Genomic DNA, 25,579 nt, shown 5'->3' on the forward strand with positions numbered 1-25,579 from the left:
TTAAAAGTTTTCCTATACTAGCAGGCTGGTAGAAGGGTTTTGAACAGCAGTAAGATTTCTCCCTGAGATATTTCCCCTTCCAGCCTGTTTTGAGCACATGCACAGCGGACAGGACATGTTCTCACTGTTTCCCCATGTCTGTCAGTTCCTGTATCCCTAGAAAACAGATTTTCTTTTGTACTGGCCTGGCTAGCGCTAGGGATGAGACATTGTGGCTGTTGTGACGCAGAGGTCCCCAGGGCTATGCTTCCCAGTGTAGGTGTGGAAATGGCATCTCATTTACAACCGAGTTGGTGCCTCTGTTCGTTGCACTAACTGCATGTGCACTAGGCATACAATGGTGATGTATGCCTTTCCCGCTCCCTCTTTCTCCCTGCAGGGTATTCAGATTATGCAAATGCCTCCCACTTGTGCTCTGAAGTCTCCAGGTACTCAATCCTCTGTACACAAGCAGTGGTGTCTTTAACTTACCCGCCGTCCCTTATCGCCGTATCTGATTGCCCCAAGGTATCCATGGCACGTACGATAGCTGCCAGCGACTGTATAGTGTTGCTGTACACCACTGGCTTGTACTGCTTCACATCTTCTCCAGAGAAGCCATCCTCATGGATGATCCTGAAGAAAATGCAAAAAGGACAAAAACCTCTTGAGAATGTTATTTCAATGGGGGAAACATTTAAAAGGGAGCTGTGCTCTTTTGAAGAGCACATCTACTGCTTGATTCACTTAACTTTGTCAGCATTTCTTTTGAAAAGAAATGGCTCACCAGGAGCATGTCTGAGCCCAGTGCTTGGGATTTGCTCTTTTCTCAAGGAGTTTTTATGCAGGGTCAGCGCATATGGTGTCTCCCTCCCAACTGAACGGCAGACGCCGGAGCCAGGGCAGCCCCATGTCCACATGCTGACCGGTCACAGAGGGGAGATTTCCAGGTCCTACATTACCTTTCCCATAAAGGTCTAGGGAAATATATTCAATGCTTACAATGACCATCAGAACAGATCTTAACCACTGCAACCAGTGATAGAAAAACCTAGTTCTTGTCTAGTCCTTTCCATAGTAATTCCTGGGGTACCTAACAAAAGGAACCAGAGTAGGAATACCCCTGTATGTGTGGGGACACAGGCATGGAGAGGGGAAGTGACTTTGTTGTGTAGAACTTACAACCCTTCACACCTCCTCCCTCCTTCCCTCTCCCTTAAAAGCAGTTCTGGGAGTTTTGCCACTTAAAGGCATGTTATGTTACCCCTTCCCAAAGGAACATGGGAATGAAATCCACAGTCCTGTCAGCTCTGTGTGCTGGATGATCTGTGCATTAGTCCCTATTCAACTCCACTAAAGGAACTATTTGACAGAGTGAGTTCTTACAGTCCCTTGCTCGGGTCAGAAGACTGACCCCTATAATTTCTTCATCTCTACGTAACTCAAGAACAAAGCCTGGATGTGTCTAGAAAACAGCCAGGATGTGCAGAGCTAATTGTGTTTGACAATAATTCTTCCCAGTGAAGACATAAGTTATGATCCTGTCTCCTAAACACTGGCAGAGAGGATGATCTGCTTAGCAGAAATGAAGTCCTTACTAGCTCTTCCTCAGATCTCGCTGAAGAGTCCTTGTGAAACAGATCTGGTCACTGATAAAACCCTGTATCCTGGTTATAACAGGATTTTTTTTTTTCCCTTTATTTTCTAAATCAGATACACACAAACCAAAGGCCTGGCCAGTGCTGCCATCCCCCTGGGGAGAGGGAGAGCTAGCGAGGATCATAGTAAGCTTGCAATAGATACAGTGCTAGGATGGCGGTGGAGAACAGGGCTGGATGCCAGTCTCGTATTATTAACAGATGACTACACGGAGAACAAGGCTGATGGATGATGAACAAAGACACAGAGCTACTTCCCGTGATGTGAAGCTCATGGAAAGATTTTTGAACACAAAAGTGTTCCAGTGGGAGGTGTTCCTGCCCACGGCAGAGGGCTGGACTTCAAGGTCCCTTCGAACCCAAACCAATTCCATGGTTCTATGATTCTAAAATATCAGACAACAACTTCACGGTGCAAGGCCAGAGACTGTTTAAGCTCTGAAAAAACTCAGAGCTCACATCTTCCTCTGTATAGCTGCCTGCCTCTTGTTTTGCCATGTGAAGTCCCTAGCTGATGCTTGTCAGTGAAAGGCAAAACCAAAACCAGCCCAAGTCCTGGGCACCACTCTGATCTTCACTAGTGTGGTCAATGGCTGGACCAAACAATTCTGAGCTGTGCCTCTTACACTGCACTTCGTGCCTGTCCTCTTCTGACCCTTTTTATATCCCACTCTTACATTTCCTTTTCTTAGTTGCCCCAGAACCAGCATTTCATCCCCTCTGCCCCCAAATCCAACACTGAGCTAATGAACCAGAAAGAATTAATGATTCCTGGTGATGCTTTTGCTGCCTGCCTGCCTGCTTCCCTCCCACGGGACTGCCGCTCAGCTGAGCTCCTTGCTGTTGTGCTCATAGCTGGGAGGAACCGGTGATGTACGGTCTCTCTTGAATTCAGAGGGGGTTGATGCAGAAGCTTGTACTTTGTATCAGCCATAACTCTTCAAGTTTGACTCTGACCAACACATTTCCCAGAATTTCAGCAACTTCTCTAAGTAACGGTAAATGATCCATGAGATTCAGTGCCAACACACAGCTATACTGGCCCTACTCCTTACCCATTACTCAAATGTTGCCACTACAAACCTCAGTACAAGCGCTGGATTCATGTGAAATAAAAGCTACAGAGCAGACGTAGAAGGTCTGCTATTGCCCGTAACTCTTCATCAAAATCAAAACTAGCTATAGAAAAATTTGTGACAATCCTGGATTTACTAAGTCAGAAAGATCTGCTCCTGCTCTTAGCCTGGATGAGACAAACCAGCAGTCACTTGTGCTGTTCCCAGCACGCAGCACCATTCCCCGTCTTGGAACGGTCCTTAAAGATCACCCAGTTCCACCCCCTGCCACGGGCAGCGACATCTCCCCCTGGATCAGGGGCTCCAAGCCCCATCCAACCTGGCCTTGAACCCCTTCAGGGATGGGGCAGCCACCGCTGCTCTGGGCAACCTGGGCCGGGCCCTCCCCACCCTCACAGGTAGACATTTTCTGCTAAGATCTCATCTCAATCTCCCCTCTTTCAGCGAAAATCACTACTCCCTCATCCCTATCCTTGCACCCCCCCGATCCAGAGCCCCCCCTCCCCTAGCTTTCCTGGAGCCCCTCTTGGTACTGGAAGTGCTCTAAGGTCTCCCTGGATCCTTCCCTTCTCCAGGATGAACAAACCCCAACTCTCAGCCTGTCCTCGTAAGGGAGGTGCTCCAGCCCTCGGATTGTCTTTGTGGCCTCCTCTGGACTGGCTCCAACAGTCCATGTCATTTTTCACTTCTAAATACCCTGTGTTTTTAAATCACTCCAAGCCAGGAAGCTCCCTATCAAGTCACAGGGCTCCTCATGCTGAGGGAGCAGAATTAAGTGATGCAGAGTGGCTCTGGTGTCAGTGAACATACTGCTGACTGGGCAACACGCTGACACCGTTCAAAGCGCAGACATAAAAGCTTTACTTTTAAATGGGGCAGGAAAGAGTATGGAGAAAAAACACCCTGATTGTTCTTCTGTGAAATCTCTCTGGGAAGGCGGCCACGGGAACCAAAAGCAGCGCTGCGGATGCCAGTACTGTAGTTCTGCTGTAGGAAGTACCCATGGATTAATCAATTCGTGTTTACCACACCTCAAATCCTGTGTTCAGTTCTGGGCCCGTGCTCCAAGAAGGATGTTGAGGCTTGGGAGTGTGTCCAGAGAAGAGCAACAGAGCTGGGGAAGGGGCTGGAGAACAATTCTTACTAGGAGCGGCTGAGAGAGCTGGGGTTGTTTAGCCTGGAGGAGAGACCTTATTGCTCTCTACAACTGCCTGGAAGGAGGTGACAAGTGACAGGGGACAGGTCAAGGAGGAATGGCCTCAAGCTGCCTCAGGGGAGGAACAGGCTGGACACCAGAAAAAAAATTTTCACAGAAAGGGTCACTGGCGCTAAAATGGGCTGCCCAGGGAGGGGGTGAGTCACCTTCCCTGGTGCTGTTTAAAAGACATGTAGATGAGATGCTCAGGGACATGGTTTAGTGGTTGATAGAAATGGTTGGACTTGATGATCCTGGAGGTCTTTTCCAAGCTGGTGATTCTGTGACGCTGTGAATCACATTACCTAATATTTTAGTGAGCAAATCCCCACTGACTAGTGCCATTCTGAAGCCTGCTAGGACATCATGAACTGGTTTATTGTCCTATATGCTTAGAGCAAATGTGTCTCACCTTGCTTGCATTGGTGATCTGATGGCTTTTTCCCATGGCAGCTTTCTCCATAGCTCTTTGGAAAGGTTCACACTGCCACTCGCCTGTTTGGGGTACACCTTTCTTCTTGCCTGCTATTGTGCTTTATTGCCTAGAGGACACCTAAAGCTCCAGCAACACTCTTGGGAGGTACAGTGCTACGGGGGATGGCCTGGGCCAGCTGCTGTGCTGCAGGACACCGGAGGCACTGGGGTTTCAATACCATAGGGAGCTATGACCGTTAAAAACGCAGTGTGTAGGAACTAATAGAAGCAAGCAGTGTGTCAAGACTGGCAAGTCTTTAAAGGTCTCAGGCAGGGCGGGCTAGTCTTAAGCAACCCATAAATTAATAGGAACAGAGGGTTTTCAACACTAAAAATGTGAATCCTCTGTTTTCTAAATGGCTTGTATTTTTTCTGTGTCTGAAACAAAAAGTGAAACTGCTGCAGGCAGGTTCCTCTTTCGCCACACATGAGCCAGTTGGTCTCGGAGGGCAAAGGAAGAAAACGGATTTAAGAGGATCCCTGGGCCTTCGAAGGGGGGAGACAATGCTGTAACTTTTTAAAAGCGATTCTGAGCAATTAGAAAGCCATTTCATTCACAAGTGACTAATGAAACCACTGTGCTCTGAATGAAATGGTGAGAGACAACTGAAGCAACTGATTGTCTAATTTACCCTATTAAGGCTTGCTCCCCCATCCCTCAGTTGCTAACAGCAAACCCACACGTTCGCATGTTATGTTGTCCTACTCATTTGAGAATGGCATTAACAGACAGGTATTTTCTAGGGAAAACGGCTGCACTGCAGATCAGATCTTCTGTCATCCCACAGCAAGTCATTAATCCTGAAGAAGTGCCCAATGCCTCAACGATTATTGCTTAATTACAAAATAAATGAAATACTTGGAAACAGGGGGTGCATTCTGCCTAGCAGCTCACTTTGGCTTCCGTTCAACAAAGCACTTACATGCCTTCAACCTCTCACTACAAACCGAACGTATTAAAAAGGCAAAGCCAAAGATAATGTTGCCGTATGTCCCTGCTGACACGCACTGCCCCAGCAGTTGTGAAACAGCAGCTCTGAACTAAGCACATGGCAGCTCCAGCATGGACGGGTGGGATCTGAGCCTGGGCTGATCTGAGCAAGGAGACAGTCTGCCGAGGTCACTCCCTGGGGGGAATACTTGTCCATCTATCCTGAAAACCTCCTGGAGCAGAAGATACAGTTTGTCCTCCTCCCTTCTCCAGTCCCAGACAAGCTATTCCAGTACTTTCCTTCCAGCCCTACCAACCTAAGTCAGATTTAGCAAATGCAATAGCTCTTCCCTCCACCTTCCCCAATAGCGGTTGCTCCTTCTGAGGCACAGTGACCCAGACTCAGTCCCTCACCTCCTCTAACTTGCCAAGATAATTTTAAGCTGTAAATCTTCTCCCTCGGATATGCTGACAATACCTCTCCCAACTCCACATTCACTGCAGGGTAATTAGGTAGTTTTATCCCTCGCCATTGATAAACAATCTTAAGAAAATCAACCTTGTCACACCCACTGCAGATCCTGGTTGAAGGAGTCCTCCGCTCTGGCCATGAGTCACCAGTAACTGTGTTCTTTTGGGAGCGTTGTGCTGCTCATCCATTTTGTGTAAGACCTGAAGTACTTTTATCTTGACTATTTTTCCAGGTCACTTCATGAAAGTCGAGTGGGACTGCGTCAAGCCCTTCCCAAAATCTAGATGTGGCACCAACTATTCCTCTCCTACCACTGCCAAGAAATCAAATGAGATCAGTTTAATACACCTCATTTTCGTATAATCCGTGCTGGATGTCACTCATTCCCCATTTTATCTCCTAGGTGCTTGCATATTGTTTGATTGATGGTTCAAATCTCCTGAAAGCTTCTAGAAGTCGACTGGTCTGTAATTCTCACTTCTCTCTTCTCCCTCTATATTTAGAGATAGACAGCGTGTTTACATTTTTTTCTTGTCTTCTGGTACCTCACCTGCCCCCCAGGAGCTCCCAAGGAGAACTGTTTGTATTTCTGAGATGGTGCCAGCGGAGCCTGTAAGTATGCAGTAAGAAGTTCCTTAAACAGGCATGTTTTAATCTTACAAAACATGCCCCTCTTTCACCAGAGGGAGAGGAATGACGGTGCTCAGCAGTGGAGCCTGTTGTGCACACCCTGCTCTCCCTCTTCCTTCCAGCACTCTGTGTCCTCCATCCTTTCAGAGCTTTTGCATGCAGGTTCTCCTTTCCTGCCAACACAACCCTGCCTTCATCTCCCTGCACTCGGTCATCACTCTAAATCTTGAGCCAATGACTATGAAATGTTTTTCTGCCTAATCCAGGGAACTTTGTGTAGCTTCAAAACTGCATCACTGTAAGAGACACATGCGGAATCTTCCAGTTGCCTACCAGAGAAATAAATACTATACTGTTTCTGTTTTACCTAAGGTGATTTACTTTCAATCAGCAAGATGTATCCAGGTGAATGAAGTTTTCCCCATACCAATGCACACCCCTAAAATTACAATGATTTGCTTGAATAAAGCCAGGCAAGAAATCACCAGGAGATTATTACACTGATGTGTATCGCAAGCAACTTACCTTGCAAATGAACGGTCCAGTTCCTATAAGAGCAGTCCCTTGTTCCTCACCTTCACTCTGGACAAATTAAGATACCTAAAGGTCACTGCCACAGCTTTTCGTTGCAGCGCCTTGTGTCCCAGTGATGCATTCTACCTCTTGCGGGCTCTATGAAGCAGACTGGGTTTTGGCTAGGCAGTGGTACCCTGTGTAGCACCTGCAGCTCCGCTTCAGCCGGGATGGCTGTGTTGCTCCATCTGCAGCACTGCCAGTCCATCCCCAGAAAGCTCAGGTCCCCCGAGGGCTCGGAATGAGGAGCTCCTGAAGCCCACATAGCAAACGTATGCAGGGAAGATATCCCAACTGATGTAAAGAGCATGAGATGCGACAGGGTGCAAAGTGCTGCTTGCAATCACTCAGGCCATAGCAGAATCATAGATGCTTTGAGTTGGAATGGACCCAAAGGCTTTGAGCAACCTGATCCAGTGGGCGGTGTCTCTGCCCACGGCAAGGGGTTGGAACTGGATGGGCTTTGAGGTCCCTTCCAATCCAAACTGTTCTATGATTCCATGATTCTATGAAACCAGAATCAAGCAGGTTATTCTGCTGAGACTGAGCAGAGCTTGACTCAAAAGAAAAATAAATAATATTCACGAAAACTCTGTAGGCTTTGTTTGCAAATGGGGAAGAATAATAATAATAAAACCACTTCAATATGTAGGGAAGCAGTTGATTAAACTGTGATGGAAAATTTGCTAGATGTAATCAGCTACTTTTAAATTTATTTTTATCTCGATATAAGGTTAAAAAGTTGTTTACAGGCGAGTTATGAAGCTAAATTCCAGTGATTCGCTTCTCACTCATTTAATAGCCTGAAATGCGATTAAAAACTCCTGGATTATGTTAAACCAAATCAACACAGATGCCCATGACCTTGTGTTTCAAAGACTGCAAAGGCACAGTTCAGCCCTCTGTGACAGGGTGAAAACCTTTCTAAACTCTCCTTCTCCCTTCCTCCTGGCCATGCTCGAATGACACTGCGTACATCCTATTCCCACAAGAAACTCCCTGTGATGGAGATTAAGATGACTGTGTGACTGCATTCCTGCTTCTTTGAAAAGAAAAATCGCTTCCTTGGTCAGAGTCATCTAAAAAATTGCAAACGGAGCTCATTTTTAAAAGTATAATTTTTTCAACCTGGGTTTTTAACACCAGTCCAAGAAATACCAATGGAGTGCTGGGATAGACTCCCAGCTCGGGAAATATTCTTGCCGGAGGAAATTCCTTTGGGCCACTCAAAACTGAATTCTTGCCATCAAAGTATTTCTTGCATGCAAAGACGTTATTCGAACTAACCAGCTGGTTCATGTTAAGAAATAAGCAAATCTACCAGGCAACTGAAATGCTGCCAAAATCTACAGCCCTGGAAATGGTCGAGCGTATTCAAATCAGTTGCAAAAGTTTCATGGACCTGCATAGGACAGAAGCATTCTTGCTTGTCTACGGTGCTAAATTTGTGCCTAATTTCAGTGCCCATAGGTGACTCTGAGGGCTTCATGAGGTTAAAGCCAAACATGGGCTTCTGCACCCTGACTGCTGGACAAAGAGCTGGAAAGTGATGTTATAAGAAACTCTCTTGTGTTTACTCAGAATGGATGTTGCTACCTTCTTAGTTCTGCCTGTAGATGAGCAGCCGTTGAGCCAACGATGATGAGCTGCTAGATTTGTAGGAGACAGATACTGCATCTCCCTGAAAACCTTTGAAGTCACCTTTTTTTTTCAGTTTTATAAAACATATGCAGAATAATCCTCACTCCCAGTTTAATAAAGACCACAACCAGAAACAAGTACACTACAGAGAACTCCCAATGTGGTGCTGAGTCCCTGCAGTCCTGTGGCTTTTTGGAAGCAGCTCTTAGTCTTTTGTTAATTATTATTATTTTTTAATTGAGTTCTACATCAGTGCTTAATTTTGGCTTTGGGCTGTCTTGAGGGGTGATTCCTACTCTGGTTGCACACTGTAGCTGAGAGATGACTTCCTGGACTTCACGCTCAGTTGCCTGCCCTGTGTCCTTCTCCTGGGGGTCTCTCTAGGTTGGTTGTTGTGCCCTGCATGTGGGATGTGCCAGTGACCCCTCCCATTTTTGCTCTGTGGGCACTATTCCAGTATCTACATTTTCCAACAGGAAGCAGTGGAGTGAAATACTCTGTTTTTAAGTGTGTGTATAAAACCAGTTTAAGAGCATAAACAGTCAACTGCATCCTGAATGTAATTAATTACCGTTGATAAATGAAAGACACCAGTTTTGATATTTCAAAAGAAAGCAAGGCTGAGCAGGCAGAACAAGTCCAGCTGCTGTGCTGCTACTCCACACAGACTCAACAGGGATGTAGTCATCCTTTGAAATTTAACAACACAAAATTAGGAAAATGAAGTATCCCGTGGCTTATCCATGAGAGTAAGCATTACCTGCATCAAGCCTACATGTGTTGAGTCAACCACAGCACCCGAGTCACCCAAATTACAGTTTTTTCCCTGCAGAGACCACTGGCCGCTGGTCCCCAGAGGAATCCTGGTACCCGGACACAATGCCCTGCTCCAAAGTGCTGATGACAGCTCAAGTGTATAGGCTGGTTCCCGTGATGGTGGGGCTGCATGCTGGCTGGTGGAGGTACGCTGACACACACATGTGTGCTGAGGATCTGACCCCCAGCGCTGGCTTAGCACCAAAACCAGACTCAGACCCTTCCACTAAAGTACAGAGATCGAGGGCTGGAAAAGACCTCCAAGATCATCCAGTACAACCATCAGCCCCAAAACTACTGTGCCTTCTGCACCATGTCCCAAGTGCCGCCTCTACACGTTTTTTCTGAACCCTTCCAGGGATGGTGGCTCCACCACTGCCTCTTCCAGTGCTTCACTGATCTTCAGTGAAGAAATTTTTCCTAATATCTATCCAAGCCTCTGCTGGCACAACTTGATGGCCATTGCCTCTCATCCTATCCCTTGTTACTTAGGAGAAGAGACCAGCATGCAGGGTTAGGGTTAGGGTTAGGGTTAGGGTTAGGGTTAGGGACCAAGGCACTCCCTTCTTAGACACCAAGAAGGGAGTGGTGCAGTCTTGGGGTTTATGCAATGTCAGCCACTGGCACAGTTTGGTTTGACTAAAATTTGCAGTTTGTAATTTTGATAATGTGCCCTCTCCTGGGGCCTTTAACATTAAGATCAAATATTGAATACCCTACATACACCTAATTAGCATTAATATGCATCCTGCTCGGCTCAGTAAGAACAGCAAAGAAACACAGTCAAAACCAATTAGATCAGGATTTTTTTTTTTTTTTATTAGAAAAAAGACAGCTGGACTACCCAGTATTCCGGCAGCAGCATTTGCATTACATGAGACTGCATTTTTCTGTGGAAAAAGCCTTGGAGGCAAAAGGGTTTCAAATAGCACCAGTGGAGGCTGACAGCTGCGTTCTCCTTTGTGCGTTCCCAAATAATAGTTCAGTGAAGAAAAAGAGCTCCTCCTGCTCCAAGTGACTTATCTTCTGATCCCATGCAGTGTGCTACATCGTCAATTGACTTTGTCCGCGCTCAGCCTGAGACCAATGAGATCCCCCGGGGAATGAAAAATCCACCGGGCTGGTGATGACCCACATGAGAGAATTCTCATTAATTCCTCCGTGATATTACGTAAGGTCATTTTGTTGAATTAAAATTATTGGGATTAATCTTCTTAAATGTTCTCTTCGATGCAAGGGAGATCCAACTGCAGCTGGATCATCCCACAGCTGGTTCCAGAAAGTCAAAACACTGTTTTAAAGCCCCGTAATGGTTTTGTTGAATTCATCCTCTGAACAAGGACACAAAGCAGCTTTTTATGGCTTTTTTAGATCACTTACAACTTCTGTAAGCTGTCATTAACTATCATCAGAGCCTGAAAAATGAGGCAAATGGGTTCAATGTCAGTTTTACTGCCCAAACCTAAATAATATTTTTGGTTTCCCATCTGCCTCATCTGAAGTGTTTTGATAGCTGGAAGGTGACTTTGCCTTTCAAAACATTTTCAGACTTTACTCTTCATAATTAAATACTCCATAGACAATAGAGGAAATATGGGATGCACCCGGCCTCTTCATCAGCCCATGCATTTCACCCTTACGAACAAGTAGTACCTCTGAATCCCACAATAAAAATAAAGCAACTTTTACTGAGATATTAAGGGTCAGTGCGCAAATGACTAACAAGGGAAAGGATGGGAGGAAATGGCATCAAGTTGTGCCAGGGGAGGTTTAGATTGGCAATTAGGAAAAGTTTCTTTACTGAAAGAGCGGTGAAGCACTGGCAGAGGCTGCCCAGGGCAGTGGCGGAGTCCCCATCCCTGAAGGGGTTCAGAAACTGTGTAGACGTGGCACTTTGGGACATGGTTCGGTAGGCACTGTGGTGTTGGGCTGATGGTTGGACTGGATGAGCTTAGAGGTCTTTTCAACCTTAATGATTCTAAGATTCTATGATGCTCTGTGTATCCAAGCAAGGCTTTGTTAAGATGTACCCGGTTCGTAACCCAGCTTCCAAAGTCCCTGATTCTACTGAAATCCATTGGGATTCCAAGTTCCTTCCCCTGTGTCTGAAGCTGATCTCTGCACAGTTGATGTGTTTTTCTGTGTGTCCTAGCTGTATGAGTGCTCATTAGGAATCATGCACTGTCATGAAAACATTCAGCTGAAATAAAAAGATGCTTTAAAGCAGCTTTGCTTTTTTTGGGATATCAAATCTAGCAGCAACTGTCTTTCTGAAGCAATAACTGATGTGTTTGATTAGCTCTGGTAGCAGATGGGTTTTTTTTTCAGTACTTTTGATGTTTTAACATGTTAAGCCGAGAAGGAATCAATTCTGGAAAGAGCGATTATGTCATTCCTTGCATCCTGTCCCTCTTCCCTGGCATGATTAGAGCTCAGGGGCTCCATCTCTGAACAGTGTGCTTGCCACAAGCCCCTGGGTGTGCTGCCAAGGCTGACATTAGCGTCCACTAATCTCAGCTCAGAGATCTTTGAGTCATGGTGTTCCCCGTTCTGCAACGTGCTGCCTTTCCTTTAGAGGATATAATCAAGCACCACACCCCACGGATCATAGAACGAGGGAGAGCATCTGGCTGCTGGGAAAAAATCCCCAAAGACTGTAATGGATCCTCCAGTGCTGGAAAATTTTGCAATCAAAATAGGGAGGTATGGTGTAGATCTGATACAAGTCCTGAGCAGAAGAACAGTGGTTTGGCCAGGCATTCCTGCTGCTGCAGGAGGTGTGAAAACAGACCTTGCCTTCCTAACTGTGGTATTTCTTGCAGTGGGGCTGCAAAGTGTCTGCTGTCGGTACTTACTGAAACTTCATGGAGGTTTCTGCCTAAAGCTGAAACACAGCTTCAATGGAGCAGAGACAGAAACCTCGCCAAAGGTGGTGAAAGATGGCTTTGAACCCATGTGCTCTGTAATCGCAGATTCATGGAATGGTTTGGGTTTGAAGAGACCTTAAAGATCATACAGTTCCACCTCTCTGCCCTGGGCAGGGACACCTCCCACTAGATCAGGCTCCTCAAAGACCCATCCAACCTGGCCTTGAACACCTCCAGGGATGGGGCAGCCACCACTGCTCTGGGCACCCTGGGCCAGGGCCACCCCACCCTCACAGCAAAACATTTCTTCCTAAGATCTCATCTCAATCTCTCCTCTTTCAGACGAAAACTGCTCCCCCCTGTCCTACCCTTGCACTCCCTGATCCAGAGCCCTTCCCCAGCTTTCCTGGAGCCCTTTTCAGCACTGGAAGCTACCCTAATTTCCCCACAGCCTTCTCTTCTCCAGTCTGAACAACTGAAACTTTCTCAGCCTGTCCTTGTACGGGAGGTGCTCCAGCCTTCGGATCATTTCCGTGGCCTCCTCTGGACTCGCTCTAACAGTTCCATGTTCTTCCTGTGCTGAGGTCTCCACAACTGAATGCAGGGCTCCAGGTGAGGTCTCAGGAGAACAGAGGGGCAGAATCCTCTCCCTCACGCTGCTGGTCCCGCTTCTGATGCAGCCCAGGATCTGGTTGGCTTTCTGGGCTACAGGTGAACATTGCCTTGCAGGTGATGGCTCTGTACCTCTGCAGCCTGGCTGCTCAGGTCCAGCACACGGTGAGGCTTTCCAGGCTGAAGAGATTGAGCTGAAACGTGGCAGATACGGTATTTTAGGATTCCACCCACACTGTTAATAAGGTTTTGCAGCAGGAAGGAGGTATGTTGCACTTGTGATTAATTACATGCATTTGGATATATTTAAATCATACCTTCTACACTTGTACTCAGACAACAGGTTCTCTGAAGGGAAGACACATGCACAGCTTTTCCCTGCCACCTGCCACAAGGATTCAGTCAAATAACATTAACCCTTCTGGGATTCTCAAATGCAGCTGATGTTTAGGAAATACCAGTGGGGAGCAAGACATTGACTGCTGCAACTTAGCATGTGCATCCAGAGCAGGGACCTCATCTGTGGCAGCGGGGGAAGGCCCTGTCTCAGCTCCACATCTCCCACCTACAGCTGCCCTGAAAAGGAAGAAGGGACAACTCTTGCCCTGTGCTTCCCCAAGCTTTTCAGCCAAGCTATTTCACACAATAGCATTTGAAAAAGGATTTGAAAATCTTGGGCATCCTCAGTGTCTTGTGGTATTTCCCATCACAGAGGACACCGAGGGCTCTGCCCTGGGGCCTCTCTGTGCGTCTCTGTGCCTCATCTCTCTGAGCTGGGACAGCTGGTCAGTGCCTACCATACCTCTAGCGAGCAGTGTGAAAAGACAAACATGCCACAAGGAATGCATGCACTGTCAAAAGACCACACACATAATCTCATGTCCTTACTCTGCAGGAGTGAGCTGGGGCTTTCTAACCAGATCCAGGAACTGTCCCTTGACTTCCTGGTGGCAGCAGGAGATAAGGAGGTGGTTCTAACCAAGAGAGTTCCTACACAACCAGTGCTCCAAGGACTGGCCACTGGTAGAAAGAGGAGGAGCTCCCCTACCTGCCTCAGCCAGCTTGATGGAATCCTTAGGTGGACCTTGTGTCCCCAGCACACCAAGGACTACCCATACTCGCTGGGTGAGGGATAGGTCCTCACACTTTCCTAGAGCTTCAGATCAGCTTTCGGCATAGCAGCTCCTGCCAGCAGAGAAGGGAGTAATCAAGAATCGAGTGTCTGGGGTACCCTGGCCAGACGCTGTCTTGCATCTGAAAGCCTGGCTCAGAGCCAGGCTGGCACTTAAGTTCTCCTTGCCAGGCCCATATTCTGTTAATGGGAGCCCCAGGAGCACTGCACTACCAAGAAACAATGCGGAGGCTGCTGGGAAGCGAGCCTCTTGGGACAGCCAGCAGGGAGCACATCTGGCACTGCTTCCACATCAGTTTTTACTATTGCACTGCCTGGAGGCCAGCAGGTCCTGGCAGAAGCTGCAGGTGCCATGGTGCAAGCAGCGGTGTATGGACCAGTTCTGGTTCAGCGAGCCACTGCTGGCTTTCTAGGTACACACAATAACTGGGAGCAGAACTACATTTAACATGTGTAAATGTGTTTGCCTGTTATGCTGGGAAGCAACTGCTGTGACAGAAACCTCAGAAAATGAATATGTTCTTCCTACTACTATCCATCAGTCTTTGTCATCCCCACGTCCTCATCGTCAACTGAGAAATTCCTTATTGATTTAATTTAAAAATGCCTATCAGTCTTTCCCAAAAGCATCTGAGAAGAGGATGCCTCACAGTTCAAAGCAATCATCAGAACCACATTACACAGCATCCAGCAAGATTTGGTAGATCTGTGTTACAACGAATTTAGTCCACATCTGATCAGCAGAGTTTAAGCTTGTCTCTAGTATTATTTATCTATCCCTGGTGTAAAACACTCCTGCCGTCTGGAGAGGTTTGATTGGATTCATCGAGGCTGAGGTTTAATTAGCATTGACTACATTGTTTCTCTTTTCCCACCCACACAGTGGGTGCACGCTGGCATTTGGATGATGGGCTGTTTTGATGGGGTAGGCTTCAGATTTTCTAGAAAGTCTCTAGGAAAGTCTGGACATTTCATTAGTTTCTCCAGGCTTTTGAGTCTTACAAATAGCGCAGCCCTTCCCTTTCCTCTCCTTCCCTTCCCAGCTTCCCTCCCTTCACCTAGTGCCATGCAGAAGAGCCCTTGGCTTTGGGAGCTGCTGGGAGCACCTCACCCTTTAGGGAGTGTTGGTGAGAAGAAAAGAAATTCAATGATTATTTGGACTTGGGAAACACAGGTAAGGGAGTGCTGACCTAGTATTTAATAGCACTGCCAGTGTCCCTTTGAACAGTGACGATTGTGGCTTACTGATATCTATAGAATAGATTGTTTACAACCTATAGGATATGGGGAATTAAAAGCAGCACTGAATCTATAAGCAGAGGCAAAGGTGACGAGTAACCTAAGGCAAACGAGAGGCTCATTAACCAATCAGTTGATAAAGTTAAATGGAATAACTCATGCTAAATGCTGCTTGGCTGCCCTGGCAGGGTGCAGGCAGGGCAGGGCAGATGAGTTCATCCCCACTTGGGAAGGACTGCCTCTGCCAGGGAACCAGAGCGAAGAGCTGGAACTCACATTTATCCAAACTCATGCTGAAACATAAGGAGAAAGATGGGAAGGAGCCTGATGAACCGAGCAGGGGGGTCCCTGGGAAAAACATTCTGCAAGCATCTCCAAGGACCAGGCATGGCTAGGGCACAGCATGCTCCCTTTCCCCTGGTGTCCTGGCCTCTTTGGGGACTTCTGTAAGGTGGCACATGCTGAAACCGCTCCAACATGCCCTCCTGGGACCAGTGTGAGGGGAGGTCTTGAAGGTAGGCGTGATGGTCCTGAGGGGTCCCCCATCTGACACCTCACACCCTGGAGCCTGAGGACAAAGTACCCCAGTGTGAAAGTGTCATTCCTCTCAAGAGGCAGGTGGCAGGCATTTCTGTTTCAGACACCTTCAGGCCAGCCAGGAGCATCCCTTGGGGGCAGGGACGAGTCCATGTGGTTGGTCTCTGCAGCCCAGCAGAGGTGTTGGCCTGGAGGTGTTGTGGCCACAGCAGCTCCTGCCAGGGAACTGGGAGCACCTCAAATACGAGGTGCTGAGGTTGCCCCTCAGCAAGTTTGCAGATGACACTAAGCTGGGAGGAAGTGTCAGATCTGCTGGAGGGTAGGGAGGCCCTTCTGACAAAGGATCTGAACAGGCTGGACTGCTGGGCCGAGACCAATGTCATTGAGGTTTAACAAGGCCAAATGCCGGGTCCTGCACTTGGGGCACAACAAACCCCTATGCAGTGCTACAGACTGGGGGAAGAATGGCTGGAGAGGCTGCACGGAGGAGAAGGACCTGGGGGTGCTGGTTTTGACAGCCGCCTGAACATGAGCCAGCAGTGTGCCCAGGTGGCCAGAGAAGGCCAACGGCATCTTGGCTGTATCAGATAAATGGGGTCCACCAGCAGGTCCAGGGAGGTGATTCTCCCTCTGTACTCGGCACTGGTGAGACCGCACCTCGAATACTGTGTTTCAGTTCTGGACCCCTCACCACAAGAAGGATGTTGAGGCTCTGGAGCGTGTGTCCAGAGAAGAGCAACAAGCTGGTGTAAGGGGCTGGAGAACAAGTCTTCATGAGGAGGTGGCTGAGAGAGCTGGGGTTGTTTAGCCTGGAGAAGAGGAGGCTGAGGGGAGACCTTATCTACTCCTCTACAACTACTGAAAGAGGTGTGGAGAGGAGGGAGCTGTCGCTCTTCTCCCAAGTGACAGGGACAGGAGAAGAGGGAATGGCCTGAAGCTCCGTCAGGGGAGGTTCAGGTTGGATATCAGAAAAAAATCTTCACAGAAAGAGTCATTGGGCACTGGAACAGCTGCCCAGGGAGGTGGGTCGAGTCGCCTTCCCTGGAGGTGTTTTAAGGAACGGGTGGATGAAGTGCTGAAGGACATGGTTTAGGGAGTGTTAGGAATGGTTGGACTCGATGATCCAATGGGTCCTTTTCCAACCTTGTGATTCTGTGATTCGCTGTGAGGGCAGGTTGAAAGAGTTTGTGGTTGTTCAGCCTGGAGAAGGCTCTGGGAGACCTTTAGAGCAGCTTCCAGTGCTGAAAAGGGGGCTCCAGGAAAGCTGGGGAGGGTCTCTGGATCAGGGAGTGCACGGATAGGACTAGGGGGAATGGTTTTCAGCTAGAAGAGAGGAGATTGAGATGAGATTTTAGGAAGAAATTATTTCCTGCAAGGGTGGAGAGGCCCTGCACAGGTTACAGAGCTGTGGTGGCTTGCCCCATCCTGGAGGTGGTCAAGGTCAGTTGGATGGGGATCTGGAGCAACCAGATTCCAGTGGGAGGTGTCCCTGCCCATGGCAGAGCATTGGAACTGGATGATCTTTACGTCCTTTTTGAACTCAAACTATTTCTACAATTCAACGATGCTATGAAACATGTGGCAGTAGGCAGCCATGCACAACTGGTGCACGTGGTCACCGGGCTTTGCTTCTCTGCAGGGGAAACCTGGACCTGGAGCCCAGTCCTGCCACTGCCACCTTGGGAACCAGACACCACCACAAGGCTGCTTCATCTGGATGATGGAAGTGACATTTCTATGGTTATTCTTCCTTGATACCTCTCAGACACCTCTAAAGACTCAGAATATCACAGCACAATGCAAGACTGTTCCCTCCTCTTTATTCCTAAATCCTCCCCTTAAAAGCTTCTAGGCAACGAGGCTTTCACTTCTCCAGGAATAACAATCCACAGTGTAACACATTTCATCATTAGAAATATTTCCTGCTGTCCAGTCAAAATTTATTTATCGATGAACTCAAATACAGCTTCCATAATGTCATTCATGCTGTTATTTTTAGTATCAGCGTTGCCAGCAGAAATAACAGGCCTGATGTATTTCTGCCTCCCCCCCCTCCCCTTAGAACGAAGCTTCTGAAATTACAGATGAGAGCACTAATTGAGTGCCAAGAATGCTACAAACGATTTGCACTGCTATGGAATCTGGTAGCAAACCAAGGCGCCTCCACCACACTTGCACGGGCCGTTGTGCTGCTGTCCACTCAAAGCAGGCGCAGAGCCACTCACAGGATTATTTCAGACCACGGTTGATGTTTGTTGCTAGAAACTATCCCTGGCAAGGAAGCATTTTTTTTTTTTACCTAAAAAAAACATTAATCTTAAAAAACTTCTCCTTCCCTCATTTTTTTATTTGCAGTTCTTTAGACACAATAAGACAAAAAGGAGTTCTTCGATTATTTTGGTCTCTGTGATGGGGCAATGGACTGATGCCGATGGTTGTGGGCCCTCCAGACCATCTCCCAGTCCCACACTGGGCCAGTCTAGGATGGCTTCCTCCTCAGAGTCATAGAAGCAACTGTGCACGGCTAAGGCTAAACTGTAATGCAGCTACAGAGCAACAAAAGGAAAGAAAAGCTTTTCTGTTCTCCAGTCATTTAAACAAATAAGATAAACAGCATTTGCCAGCCCAGGAAGATTATGCGTGGCTTTTGTCTGCCCTGTTTTGGTTTCCTCATTCAGTCAGTAACGCCCAGGGCTCAGAGTTGCACTCCTTTGTGTTGATTTCTATGTGTACTTTAGGGTTTCTTTACATACCCAAATCCTCATTATCACTCTAAAGCACAGCAAATTACAGGAAGAGCAGGCTGATAAAAGTCCTACTAATTTAAAGCAATAGCGAGGCTCATACCGCGGAGAGGACTGGCCCCCAGCTGTAGGAGCATGCAAGAACTGAGTAGGAGAAATAAGACTAAAGTAGCCGTTTCAGTAGCTAGGATGGGAAAATGCACCAGCAGCGGCAGAAGCGGCACAGATGAACGGGTGCATGGGCAGGAGGCAAGCAGATCTTCCAGCTGGGGCTGGAGAGGGGAACAGCCTCCTCTCAGAGGGTTATTTCCACCGCGAAACCAGCACAAGACCCTGATCATTCCATTTAGGTCTGCCTTCTCCCCTCCCCTCCTATCCGAACATACGTATTTCTGGCTTATCTTTCTTTCAGTTGCCCCTCATTTCATTATTTTACTCTCTCTCCTTTCCTTGGAATGTGAATACTAATGTCAGCCTTGGCTCAGTATCACCTCTACTAATCTGTTCCCTTCAACCAATGCCTTGGGTAGTGTGGGTCCTCCCTTCAGTCAGTTTGTCCAACCAAGGACTTACAGTTTCATAAAACCTTGCAAACCTGTGGTGCCAGAAGGAATCACATCACATGGGAAGCAAGACGGGTATTCTGTGAGACAGGAAAACGCGGATTCTTACAGCCAGCTCTGGAGTTTGGTGTTTTCATAGAATCATACAATGATTTGGGCTGGAAGGGACCTCAAAGACCACCCTGTTCCAATCTCTCTGCCATGGGCAGGGACACCTCCCACTAGATCAGGGGCTCCAAGCCCCATCCAAACTGGCCTCAAACCCCTCCAGGGATGGGGCAGCCACCACTGCTCTTGTTAGCGTAGAGAATGTTTTCCAACACTCTGGGCAACCTGGGCCAGGGCAACCCCACCCTCACAGCAAAACATTTCTGCCCAAGATCTCATCTCAATCTCCCCTCTTTCAGCTGAAAACTGTTCCCCCTCATCCCGTCCCTGCACTCCCGGATCAAGAGCCCCTCATCAGCTTTCCTGGAGCCCCTTTCAGTACTGGAATCTGCTCTAAGGTCTCCCCACAGCCTTCTCTTCTCCAGGCTGAACAACCCCATCTCTCTGTCTGTCCTCATACAGGAGGTGCTCCAGCCCTTGGATCATCTTTGTGGCCTCCTCTGGACTCGCTTCAACAGCTCCATGTCCTTCTTGTGCTGAGGACTCCAGAACTGAATGCAGGGCTCCAGGTGAGGTCTCAGGAGAGTAGAATAGAGGGGCAGAATTCCCTCCCTCATCCTGCTGTTCCCACTTCTGATGCAGCCCAGGATCCGGTTGGCTTCCTAGGCTGAAGAAGAGGGGGCAATTCCCTGGGTCCCATGCAATTAGCTGTCAGCAAAGGGACTCTTAAGGGCTCGATAGGAATCTACTGAAATCCTTGAGGGTTTCTATTTTCTTCCCGAAGAGCTGGATGGGCCCTGGGAATGCATTTATTTGTTTTTCACGTGCCATTGGCCTGTCTTTGGCTGAGAACTATACTCCATTCAAGGAGGACCTGTTTATCTTTGAGAATAGCAGCATCGCTGTGAAGAGGTAAGTGTGGGAGTGTGCTTCAGGCAAAAAAATGTAGATTATAGCCCCCCTAGTAATGAATCAAGCACAGAAATAAAGAAATGCAGATTGTTCTAATTTTCTGAATAGATTTAATTCCATTTTGTTCCCTGCAAGTCCCTTTGCTGACAATTGTCTGAGTGCAGGCAGGAAAAAAAAGGGTTCCAAGCAAAACACTTGTCTATGAAGGATGTTATTAAAATGTCCTACTTGAACACTGGCCCTCTGCAGACCAGAGCTGCAGAATACAAGCATTCTCTCCCCATTAGTTGAGCTTTGTTTGTCAATTATTTTCCAAAAGTACAATTGCTGCCATCAGAATTGGAGCTGGCTTGACTTGTCCTCCCTGATTTAGCACCCACTTGAACCCTGTGCATTCAGAAGTTCAACAAGAACTTGAGGGCGTGTTGGATTTGCAGCAGGCTTAGAAAGTGCTCAGGAAAACAACATGGGGAGGGAACAGATGAGGAATATATAGAAAATAGGGGTGAAAACCATAGAGTGGCCAGAGAAATGAAAAAAAAACCCCAAAACTGTGGTGAGTAAAAATCCACTGAAACATGGTGATAAAAGTCTTCATCTGGGTGAACTTCCATCATTTGGCTTCAGAATACTCATGTTCACTCACACCTGCACACAGACCCGATTCCATGTATTTGCTGAACCTGGCAGCCCTTCATGCAGGTCTGCAGCATGGATGCCAGTCAAGTTTTAGCAGAGAATTTGGCTCTACCATCCTCCTATACCACTTCCTTTTATTTAACGGACTGGGCAATGTGTCCTGCCCTCATGCAAGTGCTGCAAACAAGATGGGTGTCATTGTCAGACAGGAAAATGTGGATCTTATGTCCAGCTGTGGAGTTCAAGGTTTTCATAGAATCATACAATGGTTTGGGCTAGAAGGGACCTCAAAGCCCATCCAGTCCCACCTTCCCTGCCACGGTCAGAGACACCTCCCACTGGATCAGGCTGCTCAAAGACCCACCAAAACCGGCCTTGAACCCCTCCAGGGATGGGGCAGCCACCGCTGCTCTGGGCAACCTGGGCCAGGGCCTCCCCACCCTCACAGAAAAACATTTCTTCCTAAGATCTGATCTCAATCTCCCCTCTTTCAGCTTAAAACTGTTCCCCCTTGTCCAACCCCTGCACTCCCTCATCCAGAGCCCCTCCCCAGCTTTCCTGGAGCCCCTTCCAGTCCTGGAAGGTGCTCTAAGGTCTCTCCAGAGCCTTCTCTTCCCCAGGCTGAACAACCCCAACCCTCTCAGCCTGTCCTCATATGGAAGGTGCTCCAGTCCTCGGATCATCTTTGTGGCCTGGACAGATCCATGTCTTTCCTGTGCTGAGGACTTCAGGGCTCCAAGTGAGGTCTCAAGAGAGCAGAACAGAGTGGGCAGAACCCTTGCAAGATTCAAGAGTGATGGGGCTTCCCAAAGCACTCCCTGCAATGCAATCAGTTACAGCACATCATAAACCCACCTGCCCTGGGAAGTCTGAATGCTTTTCTTCAACCTCTCCTTGGCTTAGTGGAGGGAGGGCATCTTAGCTCAGCAGAGCTGGTTTCCAACTAGACCCCCTTGCCTACTGCCATGGGCTAGAGCTGGCTGTCCCTCATGCACTGCTATTTGTGAAGGTTGAAGAAACTTATTCTGACCTTTCCTCTTAAACTAGGGGAAGATTTTGCATATGAATTCTGACCTGCCTTTCATATTTACATTCCCATATCACAAGTACCAAGGGCAGCAAAGCTTTATGCCAAGAGCAAAGGCAACTGGAGAAACTTGCTGAGGACTGTTATTTTCTGTTCATTATGTGAGTAAGCAGCATTGGCCCCAGAATGCCAGGGTCTCGTCCCTTGTGAAGAATACAGAGTCCCTTCCCCAAACTCTGACTATGTGACTGTGCTACTATTGGCACATTCAGTGCCGAATGGCCAAAGGAAAACACTGCACTGGTTTCTGCTTTTTTCCGATACAGTAAGGACAGCAGCACAAAGGCAAACATAGCCTCTCCTGTGCACATGTGACAGTCACCACATAAGCAACTCACCATCAAAATGCCTCATTCTTCCTGACAGGTCTTGTCCTAAAACAATGTCTTAAAGTCTGCAGCTGGACTGCATTTTCCGTATCTAACTGGAACTGTCAAAGGAACAGAAAAAGCCCCGCTAGCAGAAATGATGCCTCTTAGTTTGGAGAGAAAAGCCTTTTCCAGCAGTCTGTCTGTTACCAGCAGACACAGTTTGCCATCCTCCCCCCGAGTGGATGTGCAGCTGTGGCATCTTAAAGCAGAAAGGGTGTCTGCTCTGCTCCACGCGTGTACAGAGCAGTTGATAAAGGGTATTTCACAGAGTGAGCATTACAGCTCCCATAGCCAGCACGGGCAGGTTTTCTTTGTTGCATTCACTTAGATTTGAACTCTTGCCTCCAAATCACCGAGTCTGTTTCCTGCACACGAGGCACCTGGTTGGTACCAAGTGTACCTACATAACAACATGGCTTAATTTGTGGATGAGAAGCTCAACATGAGCTGGTAATGTGCACTGACAGCTCAGAAAGTGAATCATATCCTGAGCTACATCAAAAGAAGTGTGACCAGCAGGGTGAGGGAGGGGATTCTGCCTCTCTACTCCACTCTCATGAGACCTCAATTCAGTGGAGCACATTTGGGACAGTTGCAGCTTGGGGACAATCTAGCTTCTCCCTCTCAAATGCAGCAACTCTGTATTTGTTACTGATTTTGCCTCACTGTTTTTTTCCAGGCCATTCCAGCAGCACAGTTTCCGATGTGCTCTTTCTCCGCTCTCACAGCTCCTCCCTCCTATTTTTTGAGTTGTACTTTTCTTGACTTGTAGTTTTCTAACACTATTACCCCAAACATGAATGGGGACACGGAATAGCACTGGGAGCAGGACGAGATCATGTCAGGAGACACATCCCCTCCATTTTAAAGCCAATAAAACAAATGTGGGCACTTAGCAGCCCACTGCATGCTCAATCTGTGCTCAACACCACGTCTTACATGGTGCTGTTTATAAGGCTGCTTGATAATTATAGATGGCATCCCTCACTACTAAGCCCAGATACAGCAACTCCTGTAATCTCTTTGTTTTTCTAAGTGAGTGGTCTGGCTTTTTCCCTCCCTGCACTGAGCTTCAGAGGTAATCCATAAAAGAAAAAGGCATACCTCTCTATTTGCATCTTAATAATTGTTTCAGAGCTTTTTTTGCCACAAACAAGTCATCCCTTGCAAATGCATGAGAGCACTTCAAACGCAGCAGCCTTTAATACTGCCACTGCATAAGTCTTTTTGGTTTGTGTTACTGAGGAGGCAGGGAAAAATCCCAAACAGAGCAGCAACAAACCAGTGCCCCCATCCCTGATGATCCCTGGCTTCTTTCCAGCCTAAAAGAGCGGCGAGCACAAAGCCCTTGCTGAGCATGCTGCCTCCGATCCTTCGCTGCTCAAGCAAAGGATGTGTTGACATGAAGTGCTGTAAGAAGACAGACTACAGCAAAGCTGAAATGCTGTCGCTTTGGCTGGATGACAAATCGCTGCTCGGAGCTCGGCTGCCACAAGGGTAGGTAGCACGGGATGCCTGGCTGAAGGGATCCTGCTGATCTTTCACAGCTGGGCTGGGGCTAGAGGCCGAGCCCCTGTGCCTCCTCCCCTGGAAAGGTCCCCCACCTTGTCCCCACTAATGTCCCACAGGAAGCCTGCTTCTGGAAGGCTGTGGTAGCCTTGGTGAGCAATAAGGGACCTGAGCAACCAGGCTGGAAGAGGAGCTGCACAGAGACCCAGAGCATGGCAAATGAACTAGCCCTGGTAACTAGCACACATCCCTTATAGGCATGTCATGGAGAAATCCCGGCTGGCATTTCTAAGCTTTATCCATCTTGCAGTGGTTTCCACCCTTGCTGTTGTTTACAAGCTTAACAAACTGAAGACTGTTTGGAAGAGATCACTCCTTAATCTGGCTTGTCCTAAAACCAACAGGAGAGGAAGGCCAGGTCATGCACATCCAAAGCCAGCGCAGAAACCACCTTACTTATCTTCCCTAAGCTGTTCTGAATTTTAACTCCTTCAGATATATTGAGGACTTGGATTTGATGGTGACTGTGACTGGTGGGGAAACCCTGGCACTCTATTATAAATTAATTATTTTTGAGGTGTTCAAATTTCACCCCATTTGGTTTCTTCACACAGGTCCCAATCATGGGACCAGAGATGCAGCAAAGCCCCAGATGAGCATCTCCTGCCTCCCAGTCAGCCACAAGCTGTGTGGACCCACCTACGTAGCATCGTGAGGTAGCTGAAGAAAAATCACTTCCAAGAGTCTTAATTACACATCCCTATCAGATCACAATGAAAAGCAGTCCTCTAAATATCTGTTTGGGCAACCTGAATCCAGGGAGTGAGAAAGACAGCTGAGCATAAAGCTATTTTTCAGAAGCTGAGTTTAAGGTTGGCTAAAAATATGGCTTATTCCTTTCTAGGGTTATTTTGCCTACTGTGTTGACAAGAATAAAGCTATTAGTAAGGGAGCATTCAGAGTATTTGGGGCTGGTGTTTGTCTGTCAGTCACTCATGCTTCTGTTTTGGCAATGTCTGGAAGGCACGTGGGATGTATGCTGCAGCCCTCTCCTGGGAAGGCTGGGAAAGCATGATGGAGGTGTAACAGCTGCGAGAACCTGTGGCTAAGGAAAACAGGAATGGAGGAAAGAAGGAAAAAAACTGTTAATGGGAAAAAATATCAGACCCCCTCCAAATGTCTAGAAAACCAAAACATAGGAGTTAGAGGAAGAAAATGGCCAAGTATAGGGGGGGTAAATATTTACAGAAAACATGAAGATTGAAAAAGTGATATAAGAAGAGACAAAGAGTGGAGATTACACGAGGAAAGAGGAAGATGAGAAGTGACCACAGGAAAATACAACAATTAGCTTTCCCAGTGTGGAGCAAGAGATGTGTTTGTGCAGCATGAATTTGCAGGACATCACATGGCCCCGAGCAGTGAATCCTGCCTGGCATAAGGTGGTCCGGAGGCAGAAACTAGAATCACCTTTGTAGCTGGGGGTTCCAGGGATTAGTCTGTATTTGTCACACCTGAAAAAGCGAAGGCCCTCAGCTGCGGAAGCCATACTGCATATGGGACTCTGTAAAGCCAAGGGTGTCTCTACAGATAAAAAGTTTTCCTTAGGAGAAAGAGCTCTGTGCCTTAGGCACCTTAGAGATCCAGGGTAGGGTGGGGACTGCACACACCAGCCCTTGCAGCCTGCTTTCTAACCCAGCCACAAGGAAATCAGTTTCCTGCTTATGCTTCTACTTCCCCCCCCCCCCCCTTCCCCGACAATACAGCAACCTCTGCAGTCTGCACCACCCAAAACAGCTTTTCATGTCCCTCCT

General features: G+C 47.7%; 1 protein-coding gene across 1 annotated transcript in view; it reads right to left on the reverse strand.

Moving 5' to 3' along the window:
• Positions 1 to 467: 467 nt before the first annotated feature.
• The window catches only part of LOC128849177 (guanine nucleotide-binding protein G(o) subunit alpha-like), a 55,547-nt gene continuing 30,435 nt past the window's right edge, over positions 468 to 25,579 (reverse strand). The window contains exon 3 of the mRNA XM_054079083.1: positions 468 to 615. Within this exon, the coding sequence (XP_053935058.1) occupies positions 468 to 615 (148 nt within the window). The remainder of the gene's footprint in view (positions 616 to 25,579) is intronic.

The sequence above is a fragment of the Cuculus canorus genome, chromosome 13 (assembly GCF_017976375.1).
Source record: "Cuculus canorus isolate bCucCan1 chromosome 13, bCucCan1.pri, whole genome shotgun sequence".
NCBI lineage: Eukaryota > Metazoa > Chordata > Aves > Cuculiformes > Cuculidae > Cuculus > Cuculus canorus.